This window comes from Agelaius phoeniceus, chromosome 13 (assembly GCF_051311805.1).
Source record: "Agelaius phoeniceus isolate bAgePho1 chromosome 13, bAgePho1.hap1, whole genome shotgun sequence".
Lineage (NCBI taxonomy): Eukaryota > Metazoa > Chordata > Aves > Passeriformes > Icteridae > Agelaius > Agelaius phoeniceus.
Window position 1 is genome coordinate 160,470 of NC_135277.1, and position 27,012 is coordinate 187,481.

The 27,012-nt window shown below is 42.6% G+C and overlaps 1 protein-coding gene across 4 annotated transcripts; it reads right to left on the bottom strand.

Annotated features, from left to right (window-relative positions):
• On the bottom strand, positions 1-27,012 carry TP53BP1 (tumor protein p53 binding protein 1). Of its 4 annotated transcripts, XM_077185704.1 has the most exons (27): positions 26,719-27,011; positions 26,573-26,624; positions 26,416-26,503; positions 26,112-26,182; positions 25,320-25,478; positions 24,790-24,871; positions 23,435-23,580; positions 22,488-22,617; positions 22,065-22,156; positions 20,851-21,053; positions 18,725-19,904; positions 14,323-14,442; positions 13,474-13,710; positions 12,465-12,522; positions 11,169-11,261; positions 9,566-10,067; positions 8,729-8,881; positions 7,165-7,454; positions 6,689-6,865; positions 6,004-6,425; positions 5,685-5,876; positions 5,008-5,211; positions 3,839-4,051; positions 3,175-3,269; positions 2,000-2,199; positions 1,040-1,185; positions 1-335 (listed from the first exon to the last, which is right to left on the bottom strand). In XM_077185704.1, the coding sequence occupies exons 1-27, from the start codon at positions 26,989-26,991 to the stop codon at positions 148-150; spliced, it is 5,766 nt and encodes a 1,921-aa protein (XP_077041819.1). In that variant the 5' UTR covers positions 26,992-27,011; the 3' UTR covers positions 1-147. The 4 variants fall into 4 exon arrangements, with proteins under 4 accessions (XP_077041819.1, XP_077041818.1, XP_077041817.1 ...); XM_077185703.1 differs by having other exon boundaries at positions 20,851-21,023; positions 26,416-26,624; XM_077185702.1 differs by having other exon boundaries at positions 26,416-26,624.

Sequence of the window (27,012 nt, forward strand, 5' to 3'; positions counted from 1 at the left end):
TACCACAAGAGATCAAACATTTATTTAATCATAAAAGTCCAGCAGATAAAACTATATACAATAATCCATGCATACTGCCCAATTCACAAACATTTAAAACCTGTTTAAAACACTGCACAACAGCTGGACAGCAGGGCAGAGTTTCACTCAGTGAGGGACATAGTCATGTTTATATTTTGGATGCTGCTTGTAGCCTACTCTCTCCCCAGCAATAAGACTCTGGATCACCCACTCTTGCGAGACAACAGGCAGCCGTAAAGCTTCTGCACACTTCAAGACACCAGCTGGGCAGGAAAAATCAGTCACCACCACATCATAAACACCCAAAGCAATATCTGTACAGGAAGAAAGACAGGCATCTATCAGGTGAAGAAAAAGGATTTTGCTCTGCAGCAGAACATTATAGAAGCACAGAATGCTAAATTATTTGATTTGAGAGGGACCTTAAAAGCTCATGTCATTCCACCCTCTGCCAAGAATGGGGACACCTTCCACTGGACCAGGTTGCTTCGAGCCCCATCCAACCTGGCAGTTCAGCGTGTTTTGCCACTATGAACTACTCTTATGTCTTCTCATTCCTAGGCAGTGAATTCTCTTTGTAATAAGACACATCTACAGCAGCCCTGCACCTCACAAGAAAATATTCCTTTTAGTCCAGATAAAAATGAGGGGAAAACCAGTAGCCAGCAGTATAGGCATGACTCTGAGTCCTGACCTCAGGCTGTGAGTGCTAGGGCCTACATCACATACGGAGAGGGAGAGACAGCCCAGTTCAGAAGGATAAGAGAAGCACAATTTGAGACATCAATTTCCCCCTTTCGACACACGCTGGAAGCTGATGGCTTTTGAATTGCTGCAGCTTCTCTGCAAGACAGGTGTCCTAGATGTAATCTATATACAGATTATATTAGAGTAGTGAGCATTCACCTTTTGCCTGCCTTTCTGTTACAGACAACCTTGTAAACCATCCCACATGGTTTTAAACCATACTAAAGACCACAGTGGCATAGGATTCCTTGAGAAACTGGCCAGTGAGTACCTTTGTTGTGAGCACGTGAGTAATGCTGTTTAACAGATGCTGCTCCCCCTGTCATGAGAATTTCAGACCACAAATCCAGGAAGTTCTCTTTCTGGTCTGACACCAGGAGAACCTTCAGGTTATGGAATGGGTTTTCTCGTGGGTGCCTGCAGAGTGAAGAGAAATGCCGACTGGTAAGAATATCCAGTAGCCTCGTCACCTGATTTGCACCCGTGTATGTTTTTTTAGTATCTTGTACACCATGACCCACTCTCTTACCACCCTTCCTGAAGTACTTGGACTGACTATCCTTTGTTTATAGAGACTAACACTGAGCTAGACAGTGTTGGTGGGTATGTGCACAGCAGCCTATATCCAAAGTTAAACTGAGCTCTTCCTAATCCTGAGCCACCTTTTTTGTGCACATCCAAATTGCTTCCACTTTGATGGGGCTGAGCAGGAAGACCTCAGTCTCCTGCCCAAAAGTCTACAGCTATCTACAAATTTGTGTCTGCCCCTCAGCTTGCCTAAGGAGTCTGAGCTCCTCTGTCATCTCAGAACAGGCTTACTGGATTAGACTCCACAGAAAATGTAGAAGCTAGCTTCAAAATGTATCAAAGGAAAAGGAAATTAACATAGTACTGTTCTCCTTTATCCATTTCTGAGCAATTAGAGAAATTAGCCAAAGGTGTGGGAAGCCTTGTCTGAATTCTGCCTTCCTCATGAGAAAGACTGAGAAAACCTTCCTTACTTCCAAAGAGACTCTGTTTTTTGTGTATATGGCACCCAAATGTACCTTGGCATTAGAGGTCATTTTAAGTCCAAAGAAAGAGATGGAAATGCTGCTCCTATATGGAAGGGAAAGTATAGGGAGTCAGTACTCAGGTCAGCTTCAGTATCTGTAGCTATTCAAGAGCCTCCCAAGTGTAACAGGTCTCTCCAAGAGTCTGTAGACTCAGATCATGGTTATTTGGCACTCACCATTCTAGCAATTTTTGCTCCTGGAGGCTATATCCAGCTGGCAAAAGGTAATTCCGATAATTTTGAAGCTGATTAGCATGACAGCTATCATGGACCCAGATATGAGACACGCAAGGGATCCCTCTGGCAAGGCACAGCAAGTATTTCTGAGTTCGACAATGCTGATCCGCAATTAAAAGACACTGGTATGCTGCATTACACTTCAGGGCAGAAAAGAAGGCATGTAAACAGGAGGCAATGCTTGCAAAAAATCCCCCCAAATTATCCTGATGCTAAACAGGTTAAAGAAGAAAACAACTGAAATCTTGATTTTCACAGCTATATTATGTGAAAGGTGAATTAGATAAAGGTAGTACTGATTTCAGAATCTGTTTAATCATATCCTATTCCAAGCTCTGCAGTTGCTCTAGGCAAAAACTAGTAGTTTTTGTATCATAGCTCTTTTCTAGTTCACACAAAAGAGATGATTTACCTTTTAGTCTGAGACTCAGTAAGTCACTAGACAAGATTGCTTCCTCAAGCAAGATGTTCCAAAAACAATTTACCCTCTTTATTAAAAAAAAAAAAAAAAGTAAAAGCCACACTAAATTAGTTGTCCAAGTAGATCTGGTAAGTGAAGAGCTCTACCTCTAAGTGTTCCAAGGCACACACCTATGGTGAGACCACTCCAGATCTGGAGTACTTCATCCACTCCCAGGTTCTGCAGTATACCTAAAACACCAGACATGCCAGAGCAGGTCCAGCCAAGGACTACTAAGAGGCCTGGGCATTGGAGCACCAGACATACCAGAAGCTGAGAGCTGAGCTTGTTAAAGATCAAAAAGGGAAGGCTTGGGTGGTCTTTTTAATGCATATTCGTGACTGATATGAGGGTATACAAAAGATGCAGCCACACTCTTCTCAGTGTTATCCACTCAAAAGGACTAGAAGCAACAGTTACAAACTGAAATACAAGAAATCCTTTTTTTTTTCCCCTATTCAGATCAAGTTGCCCAGAAAGGCTTTGTTGTTTCCATCCTTGATGGTACTCAAAACACAACTGGACAAGGACCTAAGCAATCTGCTCTATTTGAACCCACTTTCAGCAGAGCAGTTGGACAAGATAAGCTACAGAAATTCCTTCTAATCTCAACTATTCTGTGACTGTTGTTCTAGATTAGTAAGTGAACCCTTACCTGGGTTTCATTGAAGTCTTCCAGGATATAGCCAGCTCCCGCTCGCAGCTGTTGTGCTATGTAATGTTTATCATACGGAGTCATCTCTAAAAAATCTACAGCAGAAAGTTCAATTTTTTACTATAATCTATCTGCTTATATTCCTACATCTTAGTCTACAAAGCTTTCATCTATTCCAGTAAGGGATCCCAGCTATACTCCCAAGAATTTCTAGAGAAAATCATTAAGAGTCAGGAAAAAAAAAAAGGGGGGGGGAGGGCAGCAGAAAGGGCAACAACACACCAGTAGCCAGGTGAGCACCTTGTCACTTTAACTGCATGAAACATGACACCAGCAAAGGCTAACTGGAGCAATCCATACATGCTTTCATGTTCTCTGCTTGCCAGCACTATCCTTTAGCTCTCAAAACCTTCCTACTTACATTATACTATTCTGACACTGATGATCTCACTAATTTTCACACCTTTCTTAGCCTGCTGAACAAGCCTATGATCATCATTGAGGTTTGTCACATCTTAGGCCACAAGTTGGCTAAGTCAGAGACTGAATCTTAGGTCCTTTCTGCAAAGGATTAAAGAGCAAATGTCTGATCAGACAGTATCCAGCATTTTTCCTAAAGACACAGCATCTCACTTGAAAATGCAATGGGTAAGATTTGCCTCACCTTCTTCCTCCTCACTGCTCCCAGTGGGACCATCTGATGGCTTCTGGTGATTGACCAATTTGTCACTTGGTGTCGCCATGGTGAGAAGAAAGGCATAGCCCAAAAAGAGGGTCTTATTGTGGGGCAAGGGTCCATGGTCACTGTCCAGTACTGGGGGATCTGCAGCATCTACACCTTCACAGGTGCTTAAAAACTCTCCACCTCTCACAGCCCCTGCAGAGAGACAGAAGCATCATGAGTCTTCAAAAGTATGTCTTACCTGAGGAACCAGTTCAACTCAGATATTTTACTGCAGGAGACACAGAGAGGCAGGATTGGGCTACAATTACACTAAGCTAGGTAGGGATCTTTTATCCTTCTGGATCTTCAAATCAAAACATGAAGAACTAATAGGACAAGTTTGCAAGTCTTAACAGCATCCTGAAACAACACTGACTGCTGTGAGGGGTCCCTTTAATAGCTTTCAGGACTGACTAAAGAAATAAGAGAGAGACCAACTGTTGTATTGCACTAAATAGTTATTTAGTTGTTTGCACTGGGTGTTGAAAAAAATGTTATTGGGTCACGTGGATGGTATATTCCCCCTCACATGGTTTCTCCCTCGCATAACCCCCTGGTTTCCGTATGCCCTGGTGGTCCGTCCCACGGGTGGTCCCTCCCCTCGCCCCTCCCCACTGTTATCCCATTGGCCGTGGTCCTCTTTCCCCGCCCCCATCACCTGGGGTATAAAACCCTACGGCAGGTGTGGTTCTGCCTCTTTGCTACCTGGGTGGTCGCTGCCACCAGAAGTGTCCTGTCTCAAGCTAATAAACTGGATGTTCATCTCCATGTGGCAAAGAGCGCTTCTCGTCTTTTATCTTCCGTCTATGCAATTCCGTGCGGGCTTTAGTCCTGAGCAAGCCGGATCTGGATTTATATTAGCCCAGAGAACCACGGATTTATTGCAACCAACCACAACATTAAAGTCAAAAGGCAGAACTCAAAAGACGGCAAGTAAATACTCAGACTATGCTGAAAGTACCTCTGGCTGCTGAATGCATCCAGGGGGAATCAGCCTCAAACCATGCAGAAAAAAAAAAGCAATCTGATCTACTTTTTAGTTATGGAAAGCAGAAAGATAATTACAGAAAAAGCAGTGCTGAGAAAACTAGATGAATTCAAGTTCTCACCAGGCTTTATCATTGCTGACTTGCGGCCACGTTTAGCTGGGGATCGTTCATCTTCAGAAGCAAGAAGTTTCCTTTTCCCAGACAGTGAGACTGGTGGGACACGTGGACTCTCCTGCCCTTTACGAGTGGGAGTTGTGCTGCTGCTGGAAGTGCTGGGAGAACCAAGGTTACTACGTCGCTTCCTCTTCCCCTCCACCAGATTATCTGCAATATAGTATGCAGGAATTAGTCATGGGCTCTCACCAAACTCCACAAGCTTTCACCCTGTACAGAAGTGGTAGAACTCAATAGTACCTTGAAGATACATGCCACCACCCTCTGACAGAGGAAAGCAAGAAAAAATATATCTTTCTTCTCAAGCCCTGTATCCTGCTTGTCTATTTTCCTCTCAGTACTGCTGGGACTTTATTATCAAAGCAGCCATCCACCAAGTTTATGTTAGGTATGGCAAGCATCACTGTCCTTGAAGCAGACCACTTTCCACAAGCCAGTCAATACCACTAAGTCTCTGAGGCCAAACAATAAAAAGATCTCAAAAATCTCACTATAAAGTACGAAAAGCATCACTGAATATCCAAAAACATTTAAATATTGGCAATTCAGACCAGGCACTAGAGTTACCTCAAAGGCACAAGACACAGAATAGCAGTCAGCAGCTCAACAGCACCTTTCCTTACCAAGACTGATGTCAGCTGCTTTGGTTACAGGGGTGACAGGTTCATAAGGACCTAGCCCAAACTGCTCCCGCAGCTTATTTCCTTGTTCCTGAGACAGGATAACAGCCATTCGTTTATACCACTTCCTCTGGCCTTCCTTTTCAATGCAGTAGTATAGCTCTCCAGACTCCTTCCGGTGTCCCTTCACCACACCTGACAAGACAGCAACAGCTGTTAGTCAACCATACCCAGGCTTCTCATCCTCCTGGAACAAGCATCCATTCCCCACCACATTCAGCAAATCAAAAAACCAAGTATGAAACTCAAGCACTGCTCTTACCTGCACTGAAGTACTCATCCTCAGAGAGTGCAGTCACCTCTGTCTCCAGTGGGATAGGATCACAGAGCAAAATATCTTTTCCTAGCACATCACAGTCATATCCATCATCAAAGTGCAGCTTGTACTTTCCTGCTCCAACATCTTGGGTAATCGTCCCCGAATAAAAGTACCCATTTGAGGACCACTTTGCTACAACCCTGAGACCCACAAAGCTGCTCCCAGTGGATGACTCTGCACAGTCCAAAGGAACAGTCACCACCTGAAACGGGATTTCTGGAGAGTCACTACGGCGTAAGGCACAGAAGCCAGAAGTGCCAGATTTCTCTCCTCCATCTGGCAGGCGAACTGAACGAGTAAATGATTTCTCCTCGGGTGATGCTGTAGTTGAGAGATCCTCCATATCTGGCAGTCCAGCTAAATCTCTGTAGAAAAAAGCAGCACCATATAAGAGAGGGGAGAAAAAAAACCAAGACAAAAAAAAAAAGACAAAAAGCATTCCCAGAAGGATCTGAAAAAACAATTACTAAGTATAAAATACCTGGAGGAGGTGCTTGCAGTTGCTATATGGTATCACCAGAAACTTCTGAAATACTCAGTACTCCTTTTCCTCTAGGACATTAAGACAGAAGTTCCCTATTCTCTTTCTTGCAATAAATTAAAGTTACAGTCTCCTTTTTCCAGGTACCTTGTTCCTGTTGTTCGAGATGATGGGCGTCCTCTTCTTCCTCGTCCACGAAGTGTCACAGGTGCTCTGCCAGCCTGACGAGTGCCAGGCATACAGTCCTCCTCTTCCTCACAAGGCAGTGCTCCTGTCTGGCTAACTTTGAGTGGCGATGCAGGCTGACCAGCTCCTTTCCTAGGGCTAGAGAATTTATGAGTTAACTGTTTTGAGGAGAGAAGCCAGCTCACTAGGATCCTCCCATTTTCTTAATCATCACAACACATCCAGAATTTTGCCTCTTTGCTGCAAAGCAATACCACACAAGAAAACAAGTTACTCCTTCAGGAAGAACAGATGCAAAAGCAAATACTACCTCCTTAATTCTGTTCATCAAGCCAGATCTTTTTCAGAAAACCTTTGATTTAGGTCTACCCTGCTTCACACTCACAAGCCAGATGCTTGTTTCTGCAAAACATCTCTTCCTCTTTTCCTGCACTTACCTCAATTTTCCTGAGATGCCTCTGCCAATGGGTAAAGCAAATTCTCCGGTTTCTGTCCCACACATTTTCCCTTTTACAGCTCCAGTTCCTCGCCCTGAGATGTTGCTGCTGTGCGTGGCAGAGTGACCACTGCTTCCTCCACTGGATGTACGGTGGAGACTTGAGGCCTTAGACGACAAAGAGCTGACATCACCAAGGTCCCCTGAGGTCAGCGACGAGCCCCCTGCAGTTCTTGAAGGGGACATGTCGGTCTCACATTCCTGGCACTCCACTACAGGCTCCTCAGTTTCCTTAAAATAAGCAAAAAAGAGGATTGTCTAAGATGATGCAAGTGCTAGACGCTTTACAATTACCAGTCCAAAGTGCAGACAAGCTGATACAACATTCATGAAGCTGATAACAGCCACACAAACTTCAGTCTGGGCTAATCCATGGTAGACAGTGCATCTCTCACTACAGGCCTGCAGCTGTTCTGTATCAAGAAGTCACATTAAGACCTCAGTCAGCAGTGTTGAGGAATGCATTCAGTGCAGGTAGCACAGGGCTGCAAGTGCAAGCTGCATGTTGAGCTCTGGGGGGTGAGAGCCCCAGACATAAGGACGTGGGACCTGGACTTGGAGGCACAGCAGGAACAGAAGACCCCCAGACATTCCTGCATTTTTCCAGCTTAGACTGTAGGGGTAAAAAAGCCCAGGGTGCCCTTTGTTCAAGGTCTCTCCTTGGAGGCACTAGCTCAAGCTGTTATTGTTATTTAGTTATTGCAACAAGATTAAATTATTTTAAGGATCTAGATGTCTGAGACTCTGCCATGGGAAACCTGGGGTCCAGTCCAGGGTGAGGAAACCTGATCTGACAGTGTGAGTGTGGGGCACATAGGGACTCAAGCAGGGCACCCATCAGCTCACTGGAGCTGTCTACTGTGAAGGGGCCTCAGTCCCAGCTCAGGTGGTGACAGTTGTGACTGCCAGAGTGGCTCCTGGATGGCTTGACAGGAAAGTTTCCTTAGCAACAGGGCAGAGCTCAGCTTGGTATCCAATTGGTCTGGCTTTGAATAATTCCCATCCCTCTAGAGTGTGAGACTGCAACAAATACATGAGACACTAGGAGCTTCGGGTTGCTTATAATCCAAGATCAGTTTCAGACAGTTTGTCATCTGGAGTTACTAAAGCTTTATGGATATAAAAACATGCATCTACAGAACAGTGATATCAAGTGTTGGTAGGTAAAGCAGAAATGGTTATATGATTGTGATTACACAAACTATGTAAGCATATTTCAGGACGCTTAATTCTCCATTTTTAATGTTACAGTAAGTCTTTTGTTGAGTTCTATGGGGCTTGAATGTGTCTTGAGAACATATGGCATGAAGCATACCAGCACCAAAACCACAGCTTTTGCCGTTCACTAAATGGCCTGCAAGTCCTCTCATGAAGAAAGCCTTGGCATCACAGCCAAGATTTGTTCATTCAACTCGTTTCCTGCAGTCACAACATGTTCTCACTTTAACTACTTCCACTTTTCAGCCAGTATCTCATCCCATTTAGCCACGAAAACAGGAACTTACCTCAACTACCTTTCGTTCCACCTCTGCACCATTGATGTAGTAGACATCTGTTATAACACGTGTAACAACAGTGCGCACTTCTCGAATGGTTCGCACGTGGCGACGCTGAATTTGGCCTTTGGGTGGGTGAAGAAGGTTGAATTCCTCCTCTCCCTGTAATAAAGAGGATACAGTAAAATCAAAACAGACCACAACAAAAAGCAAACTGTTTCTGAGTAGGGCTACCTCTGCAGTACAGTTTCTTCATACCATATTAAAGTACAGGAGTAGGGAACCTTTAAGCATCTTGTTACAAATTAATGCAACACAGAAGACCCTAAACAAAGGAGAACTGAACACATTCTGCTGACAAGTAGAGGAAGGGAAATCACAACAGTCCAAGGAGGAAACAGCAAACTTGTTTAGCATGGCTTCTGATACTCTTTGATTCAGTAGACTCCCACATGTATCACATCAATCTTGCACTGTCTTTTTATGGCCCTGTTTATCTCCTATTTCCCACAGGACACATCAGTCTTAAATCACGTTTAGTAAAAAAATCATCTTTCTAGATTTTCTGTTGATAAAAAACCCAATCCCAAACAAAAACAATCAACCAACCAATCAAAACTTGTCACATTTTTCCAGAAAATACCTATGGAGACATTTACTTCCCAAATTCATGCTGTCCAGTGAGTATTGCTACTGTAACAGTTGATTCAGGACAGCTTGTGACTTTAACATTTTAAAGTGGCCCTTGGCCTTTTTTCAATAGAGAACCAACTGTTAATGAATCTACTAGCTGAAAGGATACTTTACTGTCCTAAAGCAGTTAAATACAGGCAGCCCTCATCCCACCTGACTGCGCAAAGAGTCCGTGTCATCTCCAGAGGTGTTGACAAGCTTTTCCCCACTCTCGTCGGTTTGAACGTTCACATCTTGTTGCCCAGGTTTTTGCCCAGACATACTGGTTCCTGTTTCCACCTGTCTACAGATTTCTTCTGATGTTTGTGTTGCTGTTGTAACAGTTGTTGGGGTAAAAAGACAGTCTGCTGTAGTTTGGATCCCTTTATCCTTGATGTTTTCCCACCTCTCTTGACTTTGATCAATTTGAACAGCCTTACTTTGTTTTCTCTGCATTCTTCTCTTATCTTCTGCCTGAGTGCTTACAACATCAGTCTCCATAGACTCTCCATCCTCTTCACCAGAAGATTGCTGATGGCAGTCCTGCTGCATCCTCTGAGGAATTAGGTTCTGTCCACCACTGTCGTCTGCCTTCTGTTGCTGGTACTGCCAATCACTAGGATTGGTAGGTAATTCAGCATCTTCTTGTGTGCCAGGAAAAATTAACCGATCTCCCCTGCAAACCAGTTACGCACAGATCAAAACTACTGATTAAGAAAACAAGACAACCAATATGCTGCCGCTCAAGTAAAAACAGTATTAAAAAACCCCCACTTTGGCAGTCACTCAATTGCTTCTTACAATTGCACAAAACTCAGAGAGTTCAAATAATAAAAAAATCTTTCAACACTTCTCAAGTGATACAGAGGGTGGTAAAATGGCTGACACCGTACAGAACGAAGTGCTTTTTGAAATACAGATTTTCTTGCTACACTCCACACATTAGGCACCAACTATGCAACTTCCCAGAAGCATGTCATCTTGAAGTTACTTCAGGCTCCTCCAGTGCTTGATTGGCTTGAAACTGATAATCACAGGTAGCAAGAAGACCCAGCAGCATAAACACAAACGCTGTCTAGTGTTTTCATTAGAATTTGTCTGCTCTGCCAAAAGTACTGCCTCTGCCAGGTACTATGTGGGACACTATACTGATCCAAACTAGAAGTACGTATTTGGCTTCCCTTGGGTACTTGAGGATTCTGAGGAGTGACTGTTTTCCCTTCTGGCTGTGCCTTGCCGAGCACTGGAACTCCCTATTCGTTATGGTCTTTTTAATGTAGTTGAAACTCAGGTTACTCTTTCTACACAGACCAAGACCTCATTGTCCCATCAAAAGATAGAATGGAAAACACTAAAGAAGCAGATTTCTACTTCTAATTCTCCAGGCAGCACCCTCCTCACTGTAACATACGCAGCTGTACAGTCCTTTGGAAGGGGGACAATAGCAACAGCAACAACAAACCAACAAAACTGGTCAGAAGATCTTAGAGGAGACAGAAAAGGTATTTAAACAGCCTTAAATATGGTCTCAATTTTCTCAAACCCAAGACTTCACTGAAGCATATCAGTCTTCTGGAATCACATGGCCACTCAATCAGAAGGTAAGCCTGATAACCAAGTGAGACACAAACATGCAGATTTAGTATACTTACCCCATTGTCCCCAACCTTCTAAGTCACTCAAAGAAAATGACTTAGCACAATTTCTTTGATGTAGAAAATGCACACCTGAATATAAATCCAACCAGGACTGGCAGGCAAAGACTGTGAGGAGTTACCTAAACGGAGAAGTGGAAAGACCATGACCTCTGGCCTCATCCTCTCGACGAACTTCACAGACACGACTAAACACAGATGATGCTTTCTGGGAGCTAGCAGTGCAGATTTAAGACAAACAAACAAACAAAAATTCATCAGGAAGTGAGAAAAACCCTCATACAGCAAAACAAGAATTCTCTAGCTCCTCGTGAGAACAGAGTGAGAGGAGAATAGGCTCCTACACAGCCACAGAATGACTGATATGATCCATCTCAAAGATCAAGAATGAAGCTGCAATTGCACAAGCATTTCTGTCATTTCTGAAGACACCCTAACAGCCAAGAACAATGGAACAGTTCCAGAAACCATTGTGTGGAAAACTGCAGCACCATCAAGAGTTTCAGCATCTAGTGCCTCTGGTACCCACCAGTTAGACCCTTTATGGCTTACTTCTCAGGAATTTCATGGCACCACAAGAATAGTGGGAATTACAGTCATAAAGCAGACCCTGAGAGTTCATATTCATCCCATACCTATAAAGGTAACCCATCCTCAACCAGTGAGAAATTACTATCACCCATCCTCAGCATTGAGGCATGATTACCATCTACCAAGCAATCCTGTAACAAAAGATACTGAGTTTGTTCCTATGTTTTCTCATTACTTCAAACCACTACTCTTCACTCTGATTACTACAGATCACCATCTTCCTACTGAGATTCCTGTTAGTGTTTACAAACATTACTCCCTGCAAGCTAAATCAAGCAATGCTAGACATTAAATTTGAGGTAAGATTGATACATACAAATCAAAAGACCAAGGGAATAACTCAATGTTTTGGTCAAAATGTTAACCTGTGATTTCTGTATATCCATGAACTGATTATGAGTTTCTATCAGCTTTATACCAAAAAGATAATTCTCTTTCAGAACTTTTCAGGTTCTTCGCAGAAAATTGCACCATGAAAGACAGCAGAAACCCATATACTTGGAATTTAAGAGATGGATAAGGCAGATTTGCATTCTGGACTGCACAAGACATGAACTTCTGGCTTTGACTACAATCTAATGGAGGCAAAATGCTGACATTGGTAGGAACCACATAGCCCATAATGAACAAACAAGTGAGGTTCCCACTTTGCCTATGTAATTAAAACCTGCTGCAAGAGCTATAGAGTTAATATCACATCTACTGCTAGAATGTTCCTTGCTTCTGTGTCTCCTTCTAATTTTTTTTCCCCTACAGTTGATAATACGTGGAGAAAAGATCTACCCAGACCTTTGTATTAACTCTGCCCAGCAAGAAGCCCCAGTTACCTAGCAGCAGTCTCAGCAGCAGCAGAGGATCCATCTTTCCTGTCACTGGCTGCAGGCTCTGAAACAACAAGGAAGGGAAGGATGATTTTGGAATCATCTAAAAGGACTTTTCCCAACCTCTCCTAGCTCCATACACTCAGTGAAGAGAGGCTGAGTAACACCGGACAAAGGATGCCCAGGCTTTCCCATACAACTTCTCAGAACAGACCTAAGTTTCTACAAGTTTTAGACTATTAGACTGAATGCCACTGTTCTGGTTAAAATCCTGTCAAACTTTTTTTTCCAGATTATGGACAGGTTCAGAGGAAGCAACAAATATGATGAGATGAACTGGAGAATGCCTCCCACAGAGACAGGCTGAGAAAGCCAGGCTTGTTCAGCCAGGAGAAGAGAAGGCTCCAGAGACACCTCATTGTGGCCTTTCAGTACTTAAAAGGGGGGCTTATTAAAAAAAAAAAAAAAAAAAAAAGGAAAACAGTTTTTAATTAAGAGACAAGTTCTTCCCTGTGAGGGTGGTGATGCACTTTCACATGTTGCCTGGAGAAGCTGTGGCTGCCCCAACTCTGGAAGTGTCCAAGGCCAGGCTGGATAGGGCTTGGAGCAACCTAGCCTAGTGGAAGGTGTCCCTGCCCATGGCAGAGGGTGTTGGGACTATGTGATCTCTAAGGTCCCTTCCAATCCAAACCATTCTATGATTTTCTTATATATTTTTTTTTTCCCACCCAACACAATCAAACTTCGCTTCCTATCCTGTGTATCATTGCCACTATACATCACAATTTGTAGTCTGCTGGAAATACCTTTCCTCACAACAGAAGCCTCTCCTCTCACTTCATCCTTGCTTAGAGCATGGCAGAAACAGAGAAACAAATTTAAGTGACACTGCCCAAAAAGAAAAATGAGAAAAATTACAGGGACTCAGAGACTGCCTTGGGGAATGCCATAGAGAGGTTCTGAGTTAGGGCTGAGATCCAGTAGGACTCATACACTTCAGGTTTCATCCTCTTACTTTCCAAGCTGAACGGCAAGGACTCCTCACTCCCATCATTCACAGGGGTCACAAGGTTCATTCGCAGAGAAAGTTTTGCATCCAACTCAGGAACCACACCAGACTCTCCTTTTTCATACACTTGTGACACATCTGCTGATACCACTGCACTTTCCACAGTGACATCGTTGGTCCGCATTGTGCCCTCTGCTGTAACATCACTGGTTGCTATAGTGCTGTCTGGGTAAGTATCATCCACTGAAAACAGAAAAACAAAAACAAGAAACAAGAAGTAGCTACTGTCATTCACATTGCTGGGGTTGAGGTCCTAGTTTTGGTTTGAAGACACTTCACTGCATGCATTATTAGTAATGCTGCAGTAGTAGAAATTCCTTTCTAGAGATCTGAAGCATGAAAATTCTGTAGCAGAGGTATTATCCATAGTTTATGACAGAATAATCTACTACTACCCAAGCAAAACAGACTTCTTTTTATCTAGCACTTGCAGGGTGCTGTTTTGTGAATCTAGCAGAGAAAGTTCTGATAAAAGATGAAGAATACTGGAAGCAATCTTCTTTTGGTACTCAGAAGGCTCTTTGACATTCTTCAATGGAGTTGTATTCAGGACCACATTGAGTGCAAGGAAGACATGCTCCATACCACCCTGTACTCAGGGAGCAAACACCTTCACTAGAGACTGAGAAAACATGATAAGGAAACTGTGGGAAAGGGATAAGCCCCCCCTCCCATTGAAGGGGAATGTAGCAATTTTTGCCAAGGCAGGTTTGCGTTATCCTGATGCATACTGCACCAAGAATCAAAAGCTTCCAGGCTTTCACTGCAGAACAGAGCCATTTGGGTCAAACTCACCAATTGGTGTGCTGTGTCTCCTGGGTCCCATTTTGAGATGGCCAGTAAGAGGTGGTGTTATGCTAGTTAAGGACTGAATGGCATCACCCTCCTTCGGCAAAGTAAAATGAAACGGGGTTCCTAAAAGACACAGAGCACCAGAATTAGTAATTTAGAGGATCTACTTTAGTTCAAGTATCAAAAGCACATATTCACTGTGCTGTGGAAATAGGAAAAAGCATAACACCGGTGCTGTACAAACCCCCCCTGAACAGCTGCTCTAACTGATAATCCTCACATTTTTTGTGAAAAATCTCTCCCAGTGAAAATCTAGACTGTGGTCAACTGAATGCTGTTGCTCACAGGTGCTAGATAAAAGGAAGACTAAATATCCTGACGTGAATAGGACTTCTACAGAATGCAGCTTTGCCTCAGAGATGCTCAGGATTTTCCAAAGAAGATGAAAATGAGGTCAAAAACAGAAATGAAGATTAGGACAAAAATGAACTGGCAAAGCTACATGTTGCCTGAACTGATAACCTAAAACTTACTCAGAATGATGGCTGAGGTGGCCTATCGCATCAGGGAAACCATGCCTTGGTGGATTTACTATGTGCAGATGTTGCAGGATTTAACAAATAAAATAAATCAAAAACCTAGTAAAATGCTCTTTTGCCTTATTCCATGCATTTACTTGCAAACTTTCAATGTTATAGAGAAGTAGTGTCCATAATCCTCTCATAGAAAAATGCCCCATCAGCAAACAATTATGTATTATCTGTTTGAAAACTCTGAAAACCATCACCTATCTGATTACCACAAGCTTTAAAGAATTTAAGTTGAGCAACTGCAACATCCTGAAGACCAACCCAAGAACTTCACTGTATTTTTGCAGTGGGTAGGTACCTTCTAGCACAATGGTACTCACTCATTGTAAGGCAAACCGCCCTCCTCACGAACAGTTTATGAATGCTTGTCATATTATGGCCTAGAGCATGTCTCCATTTAAAAAGTCTTTTATCTAAGAACTGAAGCAACTCAATTGAATATTGATTTAGCTACCACAATCCCTTCTAACCTACAAATCCACATTTGGCAGGCTAGTAACAAATGATCAAAAGAATTTATGAAATGATCACCAGCACAGGTGATGACCTGTGACAGTGTTCAGAGTTCTTGGATGAGGCAAGAGACAAGAATGTTGACTCCACATTCAGAAGGCTTGATTTATTATTTTATGATATATATATATATATTACATTATAACTATACTAAAAAGAAATAGAAGGAAAGGTTTCGTCTCTCAGAAGGCTAGCTAAGAACAGAATAGAAAAGAATGATAACAAAAGCAGCTGCCTTGGACAGAGCGCGAGAGCCAGCTCTGCCGTGACTGGTCAGTAAATCCAAACATCCACAGGAGACCAATCACGGATCCACCTGTTGCATTCCACAGCAGCAGATAACCATTGTTTACATTTTTTTTCTGAGGCCTCAGTTTCTCAGAAGAGAAAAAATCCCAAAGAAAAGATTTTCACAAAAAGATGTCTGCGACAATGACCAACAGCATATTCTAATTATTATACCAAGGGATACCATGAAAGAGAATACAAACAAGCTTTCACAAGAACTGAAAAAAATGTGAATGCCTCAACTAAAAGTTTAAATGCTTTCATTCACATTGAAGTCTCAACTGTTCTATCAATGACAAGAGTTAATCAAAACAGTTAAACTTTTCTTCCATTCTTATGACCATCAACCTGTAACAGATTTAGAACCATTTGGAATTGAATATGGCAAGGGATGTCAAAGACAACAAGAAGGGTTTCTCCAAGAACATCACTAGCAAAAAGAAACCTAAGGAAAATGTGGATTTGTATCACAGACATATTTTATGAAAAAATCCTTTCGCTAGGATCTTTTCTCCTGAGAAGCTGGGAAGCTTCAGCTCCTCCATGTTTTGCTTCTTTGGAATGTGATTTGGAGAATTGTTTACCCAGCATGGGAAATTGTTTTTACTTGATGACCAATGACAGCCACATGTATCAAGGCTGTGAGCAGTCACAAGATTTTATTATCATTCTTTTCTATTCCTTTGCTAGCTTTCTGATGAAATCCTTTCTTCCATTATTTTAGTATAGTTTTAGTATATAATTTTCTTTTAATATAATATATATCATAAATAAATCAGCCTTCTGAAACACGGAGTCGAGATTCTCATCTCTTCCCTCATCCTGGGACCCCTGCGACCACCACCACAGGTTTGCAGCTCAGTGAGGTGGATGCCATGGTCATGAAGAATACAAAGACAGAGTTACTGAATACCTGCTTTGCTTCAGTCTTTACTAATAAGCCCAGTGGCACAGAAACCCAGATCCTGGAGGCAAGAGAGAAAGTATAGAGAAAGGAAGGCTTCCCCTCAGTCAAGGAGGATCAAGTTAGAGATCATTTAGACAAATCTGACACCCACAACCATCCATATGGGCCCTGACAGTAGGATGTGCCCATGAGTGCTATGGGAGCTGGCAGATGTTACTGCTAAGCCATGCTCCCTCATCTTTGAAAGGTCATGGAGTACAGGAGACACCTCAGGACAGAAATCCAGTGTCACTCCAGTCTTCAAAAAGGGCAAGAAGGAGGACTCAGTGAACCAGGCCACAGTTGCACCTCCATCCATGGAAAGATGGAACAAATCATCCTGGTTGTCCCCATTAAGCACATGGAGGAGAAGGTTATCAGGAGCAGTCAGCACGGATTGACCAAGGGGCAATCACACTTGACCAACAAGATTGCCTCCAGTGACGGAATGACCAGCTGGGTAGATGAGAAGAGAACAGTGCACGGTGTCTACACTGCCTTCAGGAAGATTTTTTTAAATTGTCTCCTGAAACATCCATATAGGTAATCCCAGGAAGTGTGGTTTGAATGAACAGACAGCAAGGTCAATAGAGAACTGGCGGAACAAGAGAGCTCAGAGAGCTGTGATCACTGGCACAGAATCTAGTCAGGAGGCCTGCAGCTAGTGGTGTTCCCAGGGGTCACTGCAGGGTCCAGCCTCCACGTATTCGTCAGTGACCTGGATGAAGGTACAGAGTGCACCCCTAGCAAGCCCCCACCTAAAGTTTGTGCTTACTGATTTATGCTTCATAGTTTGTTGATAAGGGATTAGACTCCTAAAATATTTATTATGGAAATAATTATTACAATAACAAAGCTGCTTTAAGAGTAGAGGGATGCTCTACAGCTCTTCATACCTTAAGGACTGAGTGATGTCAGGAGAGCAAATACCACTCTACATACTTTTTCCACCATGCTTCATAAGCCTGAAGGCAATTAGGGAGAGTAGGCCAAAAGCCTGAACTCTCTCCTAACACCAATGAGCCCTTCAGCATAATAGAAATGCATAAAACACAAAGAAGCATTAATTTTGGAATTCATTTTCTTTAAAAATTTGCTTATAGTTCCCTTTTAAAAGTAAACCCAGCCAACTGTGATGTGCGTAAATTGCATTTAGATTTGTCTAAGAAAAAAACCAAAACATTTTCAGTACAGTATGAGAGGCGAAATATTATCCAAAGTCAAACACAATTATGTTTATTTTCTCTTAAAAAGGAAGTTTTGGACTGTGAAAATTGTGAAAGACAATACTGAAGTGGAACCTGACATTTAACCTTGTTATGTAACTGCAGCTATTTCTCTTTATCATCATTTCAGCAGTGTACTGCCGAACTTATTGTTGTATTTAATAAATCCCATACTCTTAAGTTTGAAGACCAGAACTGTTCTCCTGACTATGCCAAATTGTCTTAAAAAACCTGTGTTTAAAGATGAAGCCAGCTAAGAGGCACAAACAAAACAGGTGTAATATCCCACATCTTGTATAATGACACACAGCATGTTAAATTATTTTAATGGGTCACGACAATACCTGCTGAGCCAGAGCTTACATGAGAGTGAAAAGCCATTCTACTTTTAAAAAAATCTCAAGAAAAAAATTGCTTTATTAGCTTCTAGCTCAAAGTTGTTCTGTACACCCCCACAAAGAAAATTCTCCACTGAAAATCAAGGAGACCTACAAAAGGGAAAATACTGACTACCATACACTCTATTCCTTTCATGGACCCTGCTGTTGTTGCTTCTTGAGTGGGGGAGAAGTCAGAAAAATCCCTGAACATTGCCAAGGTCACAGCATTTTTGGTTCTTCAACCCGCCCTGCATTTCTACCTTAAAGCAGTGAGAGTCAGGAATGAGAATTACACCACAGGGGGAACCAGCAGTCATGTTCGGCATGTAACACAGTAAGGTATAGTGCTGCTCAACGTGCATCCAATAGCAGTGCTCCCTGAAAACACTGAGGATTGTATACAGCTGTCCTTGACATTACTCAAAATATACACCTGTGAACTACTAACCTAAATTCACTTACCACTGGAAGGACTGGGGGACTTAGAAGTTGCCTTCTCCTGTGGCTGCATTTGCTCTTCTTGCTCCAGATTCCTTGTCGTAACAGTATCCTCCATTTTCTTTGGTACCAGATTCTCATGCTGAACCACATGTGTTTCAAACCCTCTCTCTTGAAGTGATGGCTGATTGCTTATTATCACTACCTGTCCCAGTTCTGAACAATCAGGATGGTTTTTGGCAGACAATGCCACTTCTGCTTGAACATCACTCTTCAACTTTGGAAGCAAATCGTGTTGCTCCAGTAATTCCCCTACAGAAGGCTTAGCTAAAACTTCATTGAGCTTTGCCATGTTAGCAGTCATTTTATCCATACTCTTTGCCTCTCCAGCATCAAAAGTGCAACCTTTCAAAGCTTCTTTTCCCTGACATTCTGGTCCAATCTTTTCTAATTCCTGGGCTACATTTTTGCTATTTTTACAAGAATCATTCACTTCTTTATCTTCATGACACTGTCCTTCCCTTTCAAGAATAAACCTATGAGAAAGTGTTATATTAACAAGAGACCTATCTTCTTTTATTTGCTTCTCTTTTATTTGCAGTTTCTCTTCTTGTTCTTCACACTGAGTCTCAGGAACTGCCTCAGATTTGGAAGCCTCTTGATCATATGACAAAATCTCAAGCAGACCAGACTGAACTGCAGCAGCCTGACTTCCAGAAATACACTCAATCTCCCGATGAACTGTAGAGGCTAATGGCCCATCTTCTCCAACACCTGCACTAACAAACTGTCCTACAGGCATTCCTGCAGTCTCTACATCCTCCTTTTTTGCTTTTTCACAGTTTTCAGAGGGTGCTTGATCACCTGCATTCACTTTTAGTTTTATTTTATCATTGTCCACAGAAGAGAGTCTTGAGTCTGAGGCCTTGCATTCAGAAATCCTCTCTACCTGTGTGGTCTCACAGTCTTGGCCCGTGTTCAGAGAGTCTGAACTGACGTCTGTATTCGGGGGCTGGCTACATGCACTTGCAGAAAGCATCAGTTTACAGGAATCAGGAGGCTGTAACACAGAGTCATCTGTAGACATCTTTGACAAAGCATCTGTAGATCCAGAGAGGTCTCCTGGTAAGCATAAAGGGGTTAAACCAGCAGTTTCTCCTTCTCCATGCTTATTCTCTGGACTCTGAGTTGGAACAAAGATATCCTAAAATGAGAAAAGTGGGACATGGAGTATTAGGGTATCCCAAGTAGGACTGTTTATTATTCCTAAAAAATTACATTAGATTATGGATCAGAGCTACAGATTAAAAAACTACAGATTAAAAAACAACCAATGAAAACAAAAAACATCCACAACTTTTTTCTCCACACATTTATGAGAGCCATGATTGATCTGATTTTGCTGAGAAAAATTATCACCATGAATTACTATTTAGTGATCTTTGACAAAGTCAGACACAATCTTTGGTATCTTTCACTACCAAATCACAAAATACAGGGCCAATATGGCAAATTAGTAGCTATTTTTACTTGAACCACCAAAGGTTTTAGAAAGAGCCTCTGTGATATCAATATTATATTAACACAAATGCTGTTTTCAGTTGAGGAGAAGCACTGCTTCAACTAGTGAAGCTTCTAGCAAGTTCATGACACTCATAATATTTAGGTATAAACCCACAAACTGTTAAATCCTTTTGAATAGTTATAATTTCCAGAATCAAAATACACAAAGGAAACAACAGCAAAAATAAGAAACTTGAAAAATGCAGTAAATAAATTCTAGCCTTGTAGAATAAAAATACTTTATTATGGAACAGCTTCCCTTTCTCCACAAAAATTATGCTAAGGTCTTGCCCAATAAAAAACTAATTTATGATGCAGTTTGAGATGCAGGATGGCCAGTTCAGCATAAGAAGGCAGCACAGTCTAAGTCAACAGCTTCTATGTTTTGTAACTCACTATGCCCTCTTAAGCTGTTCTGCATTTTCTCTGCAGGAAAAACTGCCACACAGTATGACTAATATATAATTGCAACTGGTGGGAACAGCTTAGTAGGGAAGCTCAACATAAAAGAACAGAGGTTGACTGAAACACATCTTCTGCCTCAGCTATATAAAAACCTCAGAAAAGCTATATACATGAACCCTTACATGAGAGAACTCTGGTTGTGATGGCATAGCTAAAGATCCAGGAAAGAAGGTTGGGGCACTCTGGGACACTGGAGTTGAAGCCTGTGGCTGAACAAGAGGTCTTGGAGGGATACAAGGGAAGGCCATCTCCACCAGCATATCTCCTTTCTGCTTTTGCATCAGTTCTCTTCCATCTGCAGGGATAGATATATCCATCTGTTCATCTGGTTTAAATGAGCAGAAAAGATATTAGCACTAAATTCTTGTGTTATATTGAAGTTTTCAACATCTTATTAAAAGATTTGTCTTCAGTGGTGTATTCAACTTTGTAAAATCTTGTCTGCAGCAGCATTCTTTTCGTAAAGGGAAAAAAAAAATCAACAAAAATATCCGTACTCTTACTTTCAAAGGGGGAAGTAATTGTTTTGTTATAAATTCATATGACTATTTTGCTACAGGTCTAGAACTTCTACAATTACAAAAAAAGTGTCTGCAACTTATAAAAAAAAGCATTTTTCTGAGGCATTTCTTTTCCTTTTGCTATCTTTATTAAAATGCAACTTCATTCAGACCCCAGCTAACAAAATATCTGTTAAAACAGTATTTCACATTCTGTGACAGGAATCTCTCAGAAAGGAATATTTGATTTTGTATCATACTAAAAACCTGCAGGGATGGATATCTTATCCTTGATGGTAAATGTGTGCTTAGAGAAAATATTTAACAACCAATGTATCACATAGAATAATTTCTCTTTAGGCAACACAATTTAGGATACACACTTGTAGCACATGAAAGGTTTTACAAATATTGTGGAAGTTGTCTATATTAAGGTAAAATAACCTATTATGATGCAATTCTTATCTGTCCTTCCTACTGCCCTAACAGTATAGACTTAATACAGGTTTCTGCCTGTAGCAAGAATGGCTTGTTCCTAAAGAAGATAATTGCCAGAAGAAATCTGTATGCTATACAAAGCATTTCCAATCTTTCAAATGAAAGGTCACTAGTCAACAGTACTAATTTAATTATGATAGCTATGCAGGAAATATCAATAGCAGATAGAGAATCCTAAACAACAGAGTCAAAAATACAGATCTCCATCTACTCCTTCACTGTTCTCAGTTCTACTTTATTCTTTAAACATAATTTTAACAGATTTTGAAAAGGCTGCAAGCTCTGATAAAACCAGTGCACAAAAACACGACCACAGACAGTATGCAGAAAAGCATTACCTTCTGCTTTCCCCTGTTCAGTAGGACTGCTGGGGACAAGGGCATTGGGTCCAAAGGAAACAGGAGGAGGAATAACTAGGCCTGAAGAGACACTGCAGACCAAAAGGAAACAGGGAAATGAAAACCACACCTCACTAAAAAATGCATTAAGTTCTCCTATCAAGCTCCAGCATGCCACAATACAATTCTTCTCGTGAAAGGGAAGCGTCAGGTGCCCACCAGTAAGAGACTAGTGACAGTCAGGGATCAGATGGCCACCATTAGTTCATTTCATTGCAAAATAAGGCCATGCTCCTCTTGTAGCACAAAAATTAAAACACTGATTGCTTAAAATCAAGCACAAGTCCTTGAATAATGAAGAGAGTAGGGGGAATGCACTACTGCAACAAAATTCTTGAAAGAGCTTGGGGATTTTTCACTTACGTGGAATCACCCTCCTGTACAAGGAACGCCTGCCCAGAGAGCTGCAGGACTTGCAGGCTGCGGGCAGGAGTGCACGCCAGAGAACTTCCCTCTTCCACCCTGGTTATCAGAGAGTCACTCCCTGCAGTTGCTTTGAACAAAAGAAAACAAAGACAGAAATACAGTCAAAAAACAGTGATTAGACAATTCTGAGGAATTAAACTCATGCTATTGCACAGCTCCTTTTCAGATAGGCAACAACAAGCTGATTTTCAGAGCTGGTGAAGGACTGCACATGACAGTTCAGTATGTGAAATGTGAGCACAAAATAGTTCAGATGAAAAAGAAAAATCTGAATAGATTTTAGACTGTACAAGTGCTCCTACCTGGGAATTTTAAAAAAAATCCCCAATGGCTCCAATATCAGCACACCTGATCCAGCACTAAAATACAAATATAGGCAAGGTTCTTGTAAGAAAGACACCTTGCACTGACCACTGACTTGGCGTGAGGAGAAGGTTGTTACTGAATCTTCTGGATACAGAAGGTTCATTCACAAGATCAGGCCAGAACAGACACCACTAGGCAGAAGTTTGCCTATACTGCCTACCCTACTTATCCACACTGGGGCGTCATTACAAAGGCAGAGCATCATTAGTTTCAGAAGATGGTAAAAGTTGGGTTTTGGTTTTGCTCTTCAAGGGGCACAGAAATAAAGGAAATTAAATATATTTAACAAGCCAGTAGCCGTTCTAACAGGAAGTGATGTTTAGATATTATTCCATACTATAGTAAATGAGGCTGTGGCCTTTCATTTCCAAAGTGTTCTCAATTTTAGCAGTAGTTACATGAAAAATACTCATGGCGCTCTACACCCTAAAACACTAAATGTCTGTGAAGATCAAGTAGGTATGATGTCTATAACTAGCTCTGGGATGGACATTTTGGTTCTGCTTGTCTGTTGTTACCTGTTGCATGATTCTCGGGAAACATCTCTTCCTGTGTTGACAAGATATCTGACTCCTCATGAGCAGAACCAAGGGATTCCTCAGTTTTACTGGCACCACTGACAGGTGTTTCCTTTCTGGTATGCTCTTCTGCTTCCTGCAGAGTTCTGAAAATGCAAGACACAGTCTTTGACCTGAGAAATTCAAAATATGAAGACCACAGCATTGTAAAGAAAATCTATCAGTAACAGATAGAAGGCGTTCACTCATGTATAACACAGGGGAAAAAAGGAAAGAAGAAAGAAAACCAGCTTCTCGACAAAATAACATTTTCATCCTTGATAAGTTATATTTTCAGAACAGTTTTTCACATTTTCTACCAATCTAAGCAATGCTTAAATGGAATGCAGATGTTCTACTGACTTCTAGTCAATGCAGTCTAGGAATTTCACTTCACCTCTTGAACATTATTTTGTAGCAAAATATGATAATACATGATGAGCTAAATATTATATAAATTTTATGCCAGAGAGAATCAATACTATTCAACAAACTGAAGTTTCACACTTTAAAACAGTTAAAACAAAGCTTACAATAGCAAATATGCAAAAGCATCCTGGAATACCCACCACTTAGCCTCCATATTTCTCCTGTGCAGTGAAAGCCCATGCTACAGCAATTAAGTTATTTTACAATACAATACAACTTCTGTGACTCAAAATGAATTATTGCTTCTAGTATAGTCCAGTCATACCATTTTAGGAAAATTACTGGCATATTTTATTATGCCATGAACTTGCCCTTAAAAACAAACCTATCAATATCTTTGTGTTTAGGAGTTTGACATCACATCTTTTCTCACCGGGGAATACTAAGAGCATTCCTTAGTCAGCACTGCTACAAGAAGGCCTCAGCAGTGTGTCATCTTTCCCTTTCTCTTTTGCCTTGAACCCTCTTCCATATCTAAAAATCTAGTAAAAAAAACAAACAAATCACCTTCCAGAATGCCCACAAACTGCCACAGCATATGTCGCAGTTGAGATGGCCACGCTACACAGCGCATCCTCATACAATTTCAGAAAGCTTCTGCCCATACAAAGTAAAACCATACCACTTCAGAAGGCTTCAAGCATTTGCCCTTCTTATTCTTTAGCCCAACCTTTTATACTCCCAATGCTCATGCATGGCACCTGTGTGCCCTCTGTTCCCTGAGTGGTTGCTCAGCACACCCGGGTACTCCATGGCTCATTGCTGTCAGTGCTGCTCACAGCTGCACCCATTGGGGATGAGGCTGGGCCGCAGCCCCACTCCACTCCCAACTACCACAAACTGTGTGCCTACAGCAAACAACCTACAGAAAAGGCAGACTGCTTTACCTTTCAGACTTCTCTGCCTGGCTTTCCAAAGCAGTATGTGCTTCTGTGCTGGAGTCAGTTTCTATGTTGTCCGCACAAAATTCTAGAGAGATAAAAGAAAAATACCTGGATTAATATACAAATAAGAAAATGTAGGTCTGTAATTTACACAAATACCAAGGTAAGCCTTATATTTAAAAAAATTAATTTTGAACTATCTATGATAAAAAGAAGGAAAAAAAACCAAAACAGGATGAGGTTTTTACCAGGGAAAGAATTCAGTATCTGATTGTCTAAATATTTTGGAAATCAATTAGGAAAGAGAAGTGAAAGAATCATTGATAGCCCTTGGAGAGGTACAAGAAAACAAATTAATTAGTCCAAAGGAAAGAGGGGGCAAAATTATTTGCAACTACCAGTGAGCTGTGAACTCATTTTTGGAAACTACTAGTACTGTACTTCCTGTCAAAAAACCATAACATTTATAATTTAAAGAAACTAGATAGAATCTACATAGCAGCAAGAAGACATCTATGATCATTTTCACTTACCATATTTAGACTCATTCTTAACAAGTCTGGAACAAACGACAGTGGGTCCAGCGTGGAGCTGATGCCTAGCATCTCCCTCACTGGGCACCAAGTCACTCTCCAAGTCCTGGCTCTGCGACAGCTCTAGAACTCCGAACTGGAGCTGTGACATGCCTGTATCTAACATCAGAAATCCATTACAAACATACATACCAAAAAGAAAAAATCAAGGGCTATCCATCACTTTTACAAGGGCAAAACACATACCCTCTAACATGTAAAGTATTTAGGCTATTGCTAGAACTCTGAATAAACTAACTGATCTGATCTCAGCTGTACTAATTAAAATATGGTATCACAACAGGGACACTGGCCATTAACTGAAAAATCTGTATTAATCAGCAAGGGCTTATGTAATGCCATTAGGAGCTGCAGCAGACTTTCATTCCATGAATAGAAAATAATCTTGATAACACACAGCCTGTGTCTGAAAATCCTCTGATGACAACGACCATTATGCCAGTTCATAATAAGGCTCCATTTACTAATAACCACAATGCATCCCTGCTTCTTCTAAACCACCTTCAATCTTGAAGATCCATTCTAACAATAATAAATCAACCTTCTTTTCGTTTTTTTTTCAAACACCAAAGCATACAAATAAACTTTCAGAAAAGGATGCCAATTTCTGACCTATTACTACCGGCATAATTACCCTTGGTGAGACAAGTGAGTCAGCCCAACTGAAAAACTGCACAGACAGTTGATCCAATTCCGAAAACCCAAAAAACCGACCTGAAATGGGTTAGTTACCTTCTACACACGGCGAAGAAGCACAGTCCTCAACATCATCTTCACTTCGTTCCCTGGCCTTTCCAAGGGCACTGCAACAGAGAGACTCGCTGCGTTCCTGCAGGCCGCCTCCCCGCGGCTCGTTCCGAGGGGTCACTTGGCACCGACCAGGCGCTCCAAGCCCTCCGCACCGCACGTCCTGGCCAGGGCCGAGCACGGCCGCTACAGCAGCGAGCCCGCCTTCTCGGCCTGTCCTCCACGAGAGAGATTGCAGCAGGCCAGAGAGGCGGCGGCCGAGAGCCGCCATCTGGCGCACCCCACGTACCTGCTCTCCCGGTCGGGCGCTGGAGACTCCTCCGCTGCGCAGCCCCGCGGTCCAGAGGCGCTCGGGCGGGCCGGGCCCTCCATGGGCTCTGCAAGCACAGCGCCGTCAGCGCGACCGCGGTACCCGGACCCACCGTGACCCCGCGCCCCGCCCTTACCTGCGAGTCGCTCCCGCGGCGCCCGGCTGCCAGCAGGACCGCGGACGACGTCCTGCAAGAGAGAGGAGGGGGCCGCGTCAGAGCCGCGCCGGGCCGGGCCGGGCTGGGCAAGGCCGAGTGATGCTGCCACCACGCCAGGCGCTCACCAGCACGGGGCTCGGGCTCCGCCGGGCCGGCAGCCGGCGGGCCAGCTCGCCGAGCCTAGCCCGCTCCGCGTCCGGCTCCGCGTCCGCCTCCGCGCCCTGGGGCTGCGAGTCCTCCACGATGAGGAGGGGCGTGCCCTGCTGCGAGAATCCAGGGTCCAGCTGGCTGCTCCCGCCGCGCTCCATGCAGGACGGCGCAGGCTGCGGAGCCGGGCCGGGCCCTGCGCCGCCCGCCCGTCCGCCGCCCAACCCAGCCGCACTTCCCGCCGCCGCCATCTTGCCGCGCGCCGATTGGTG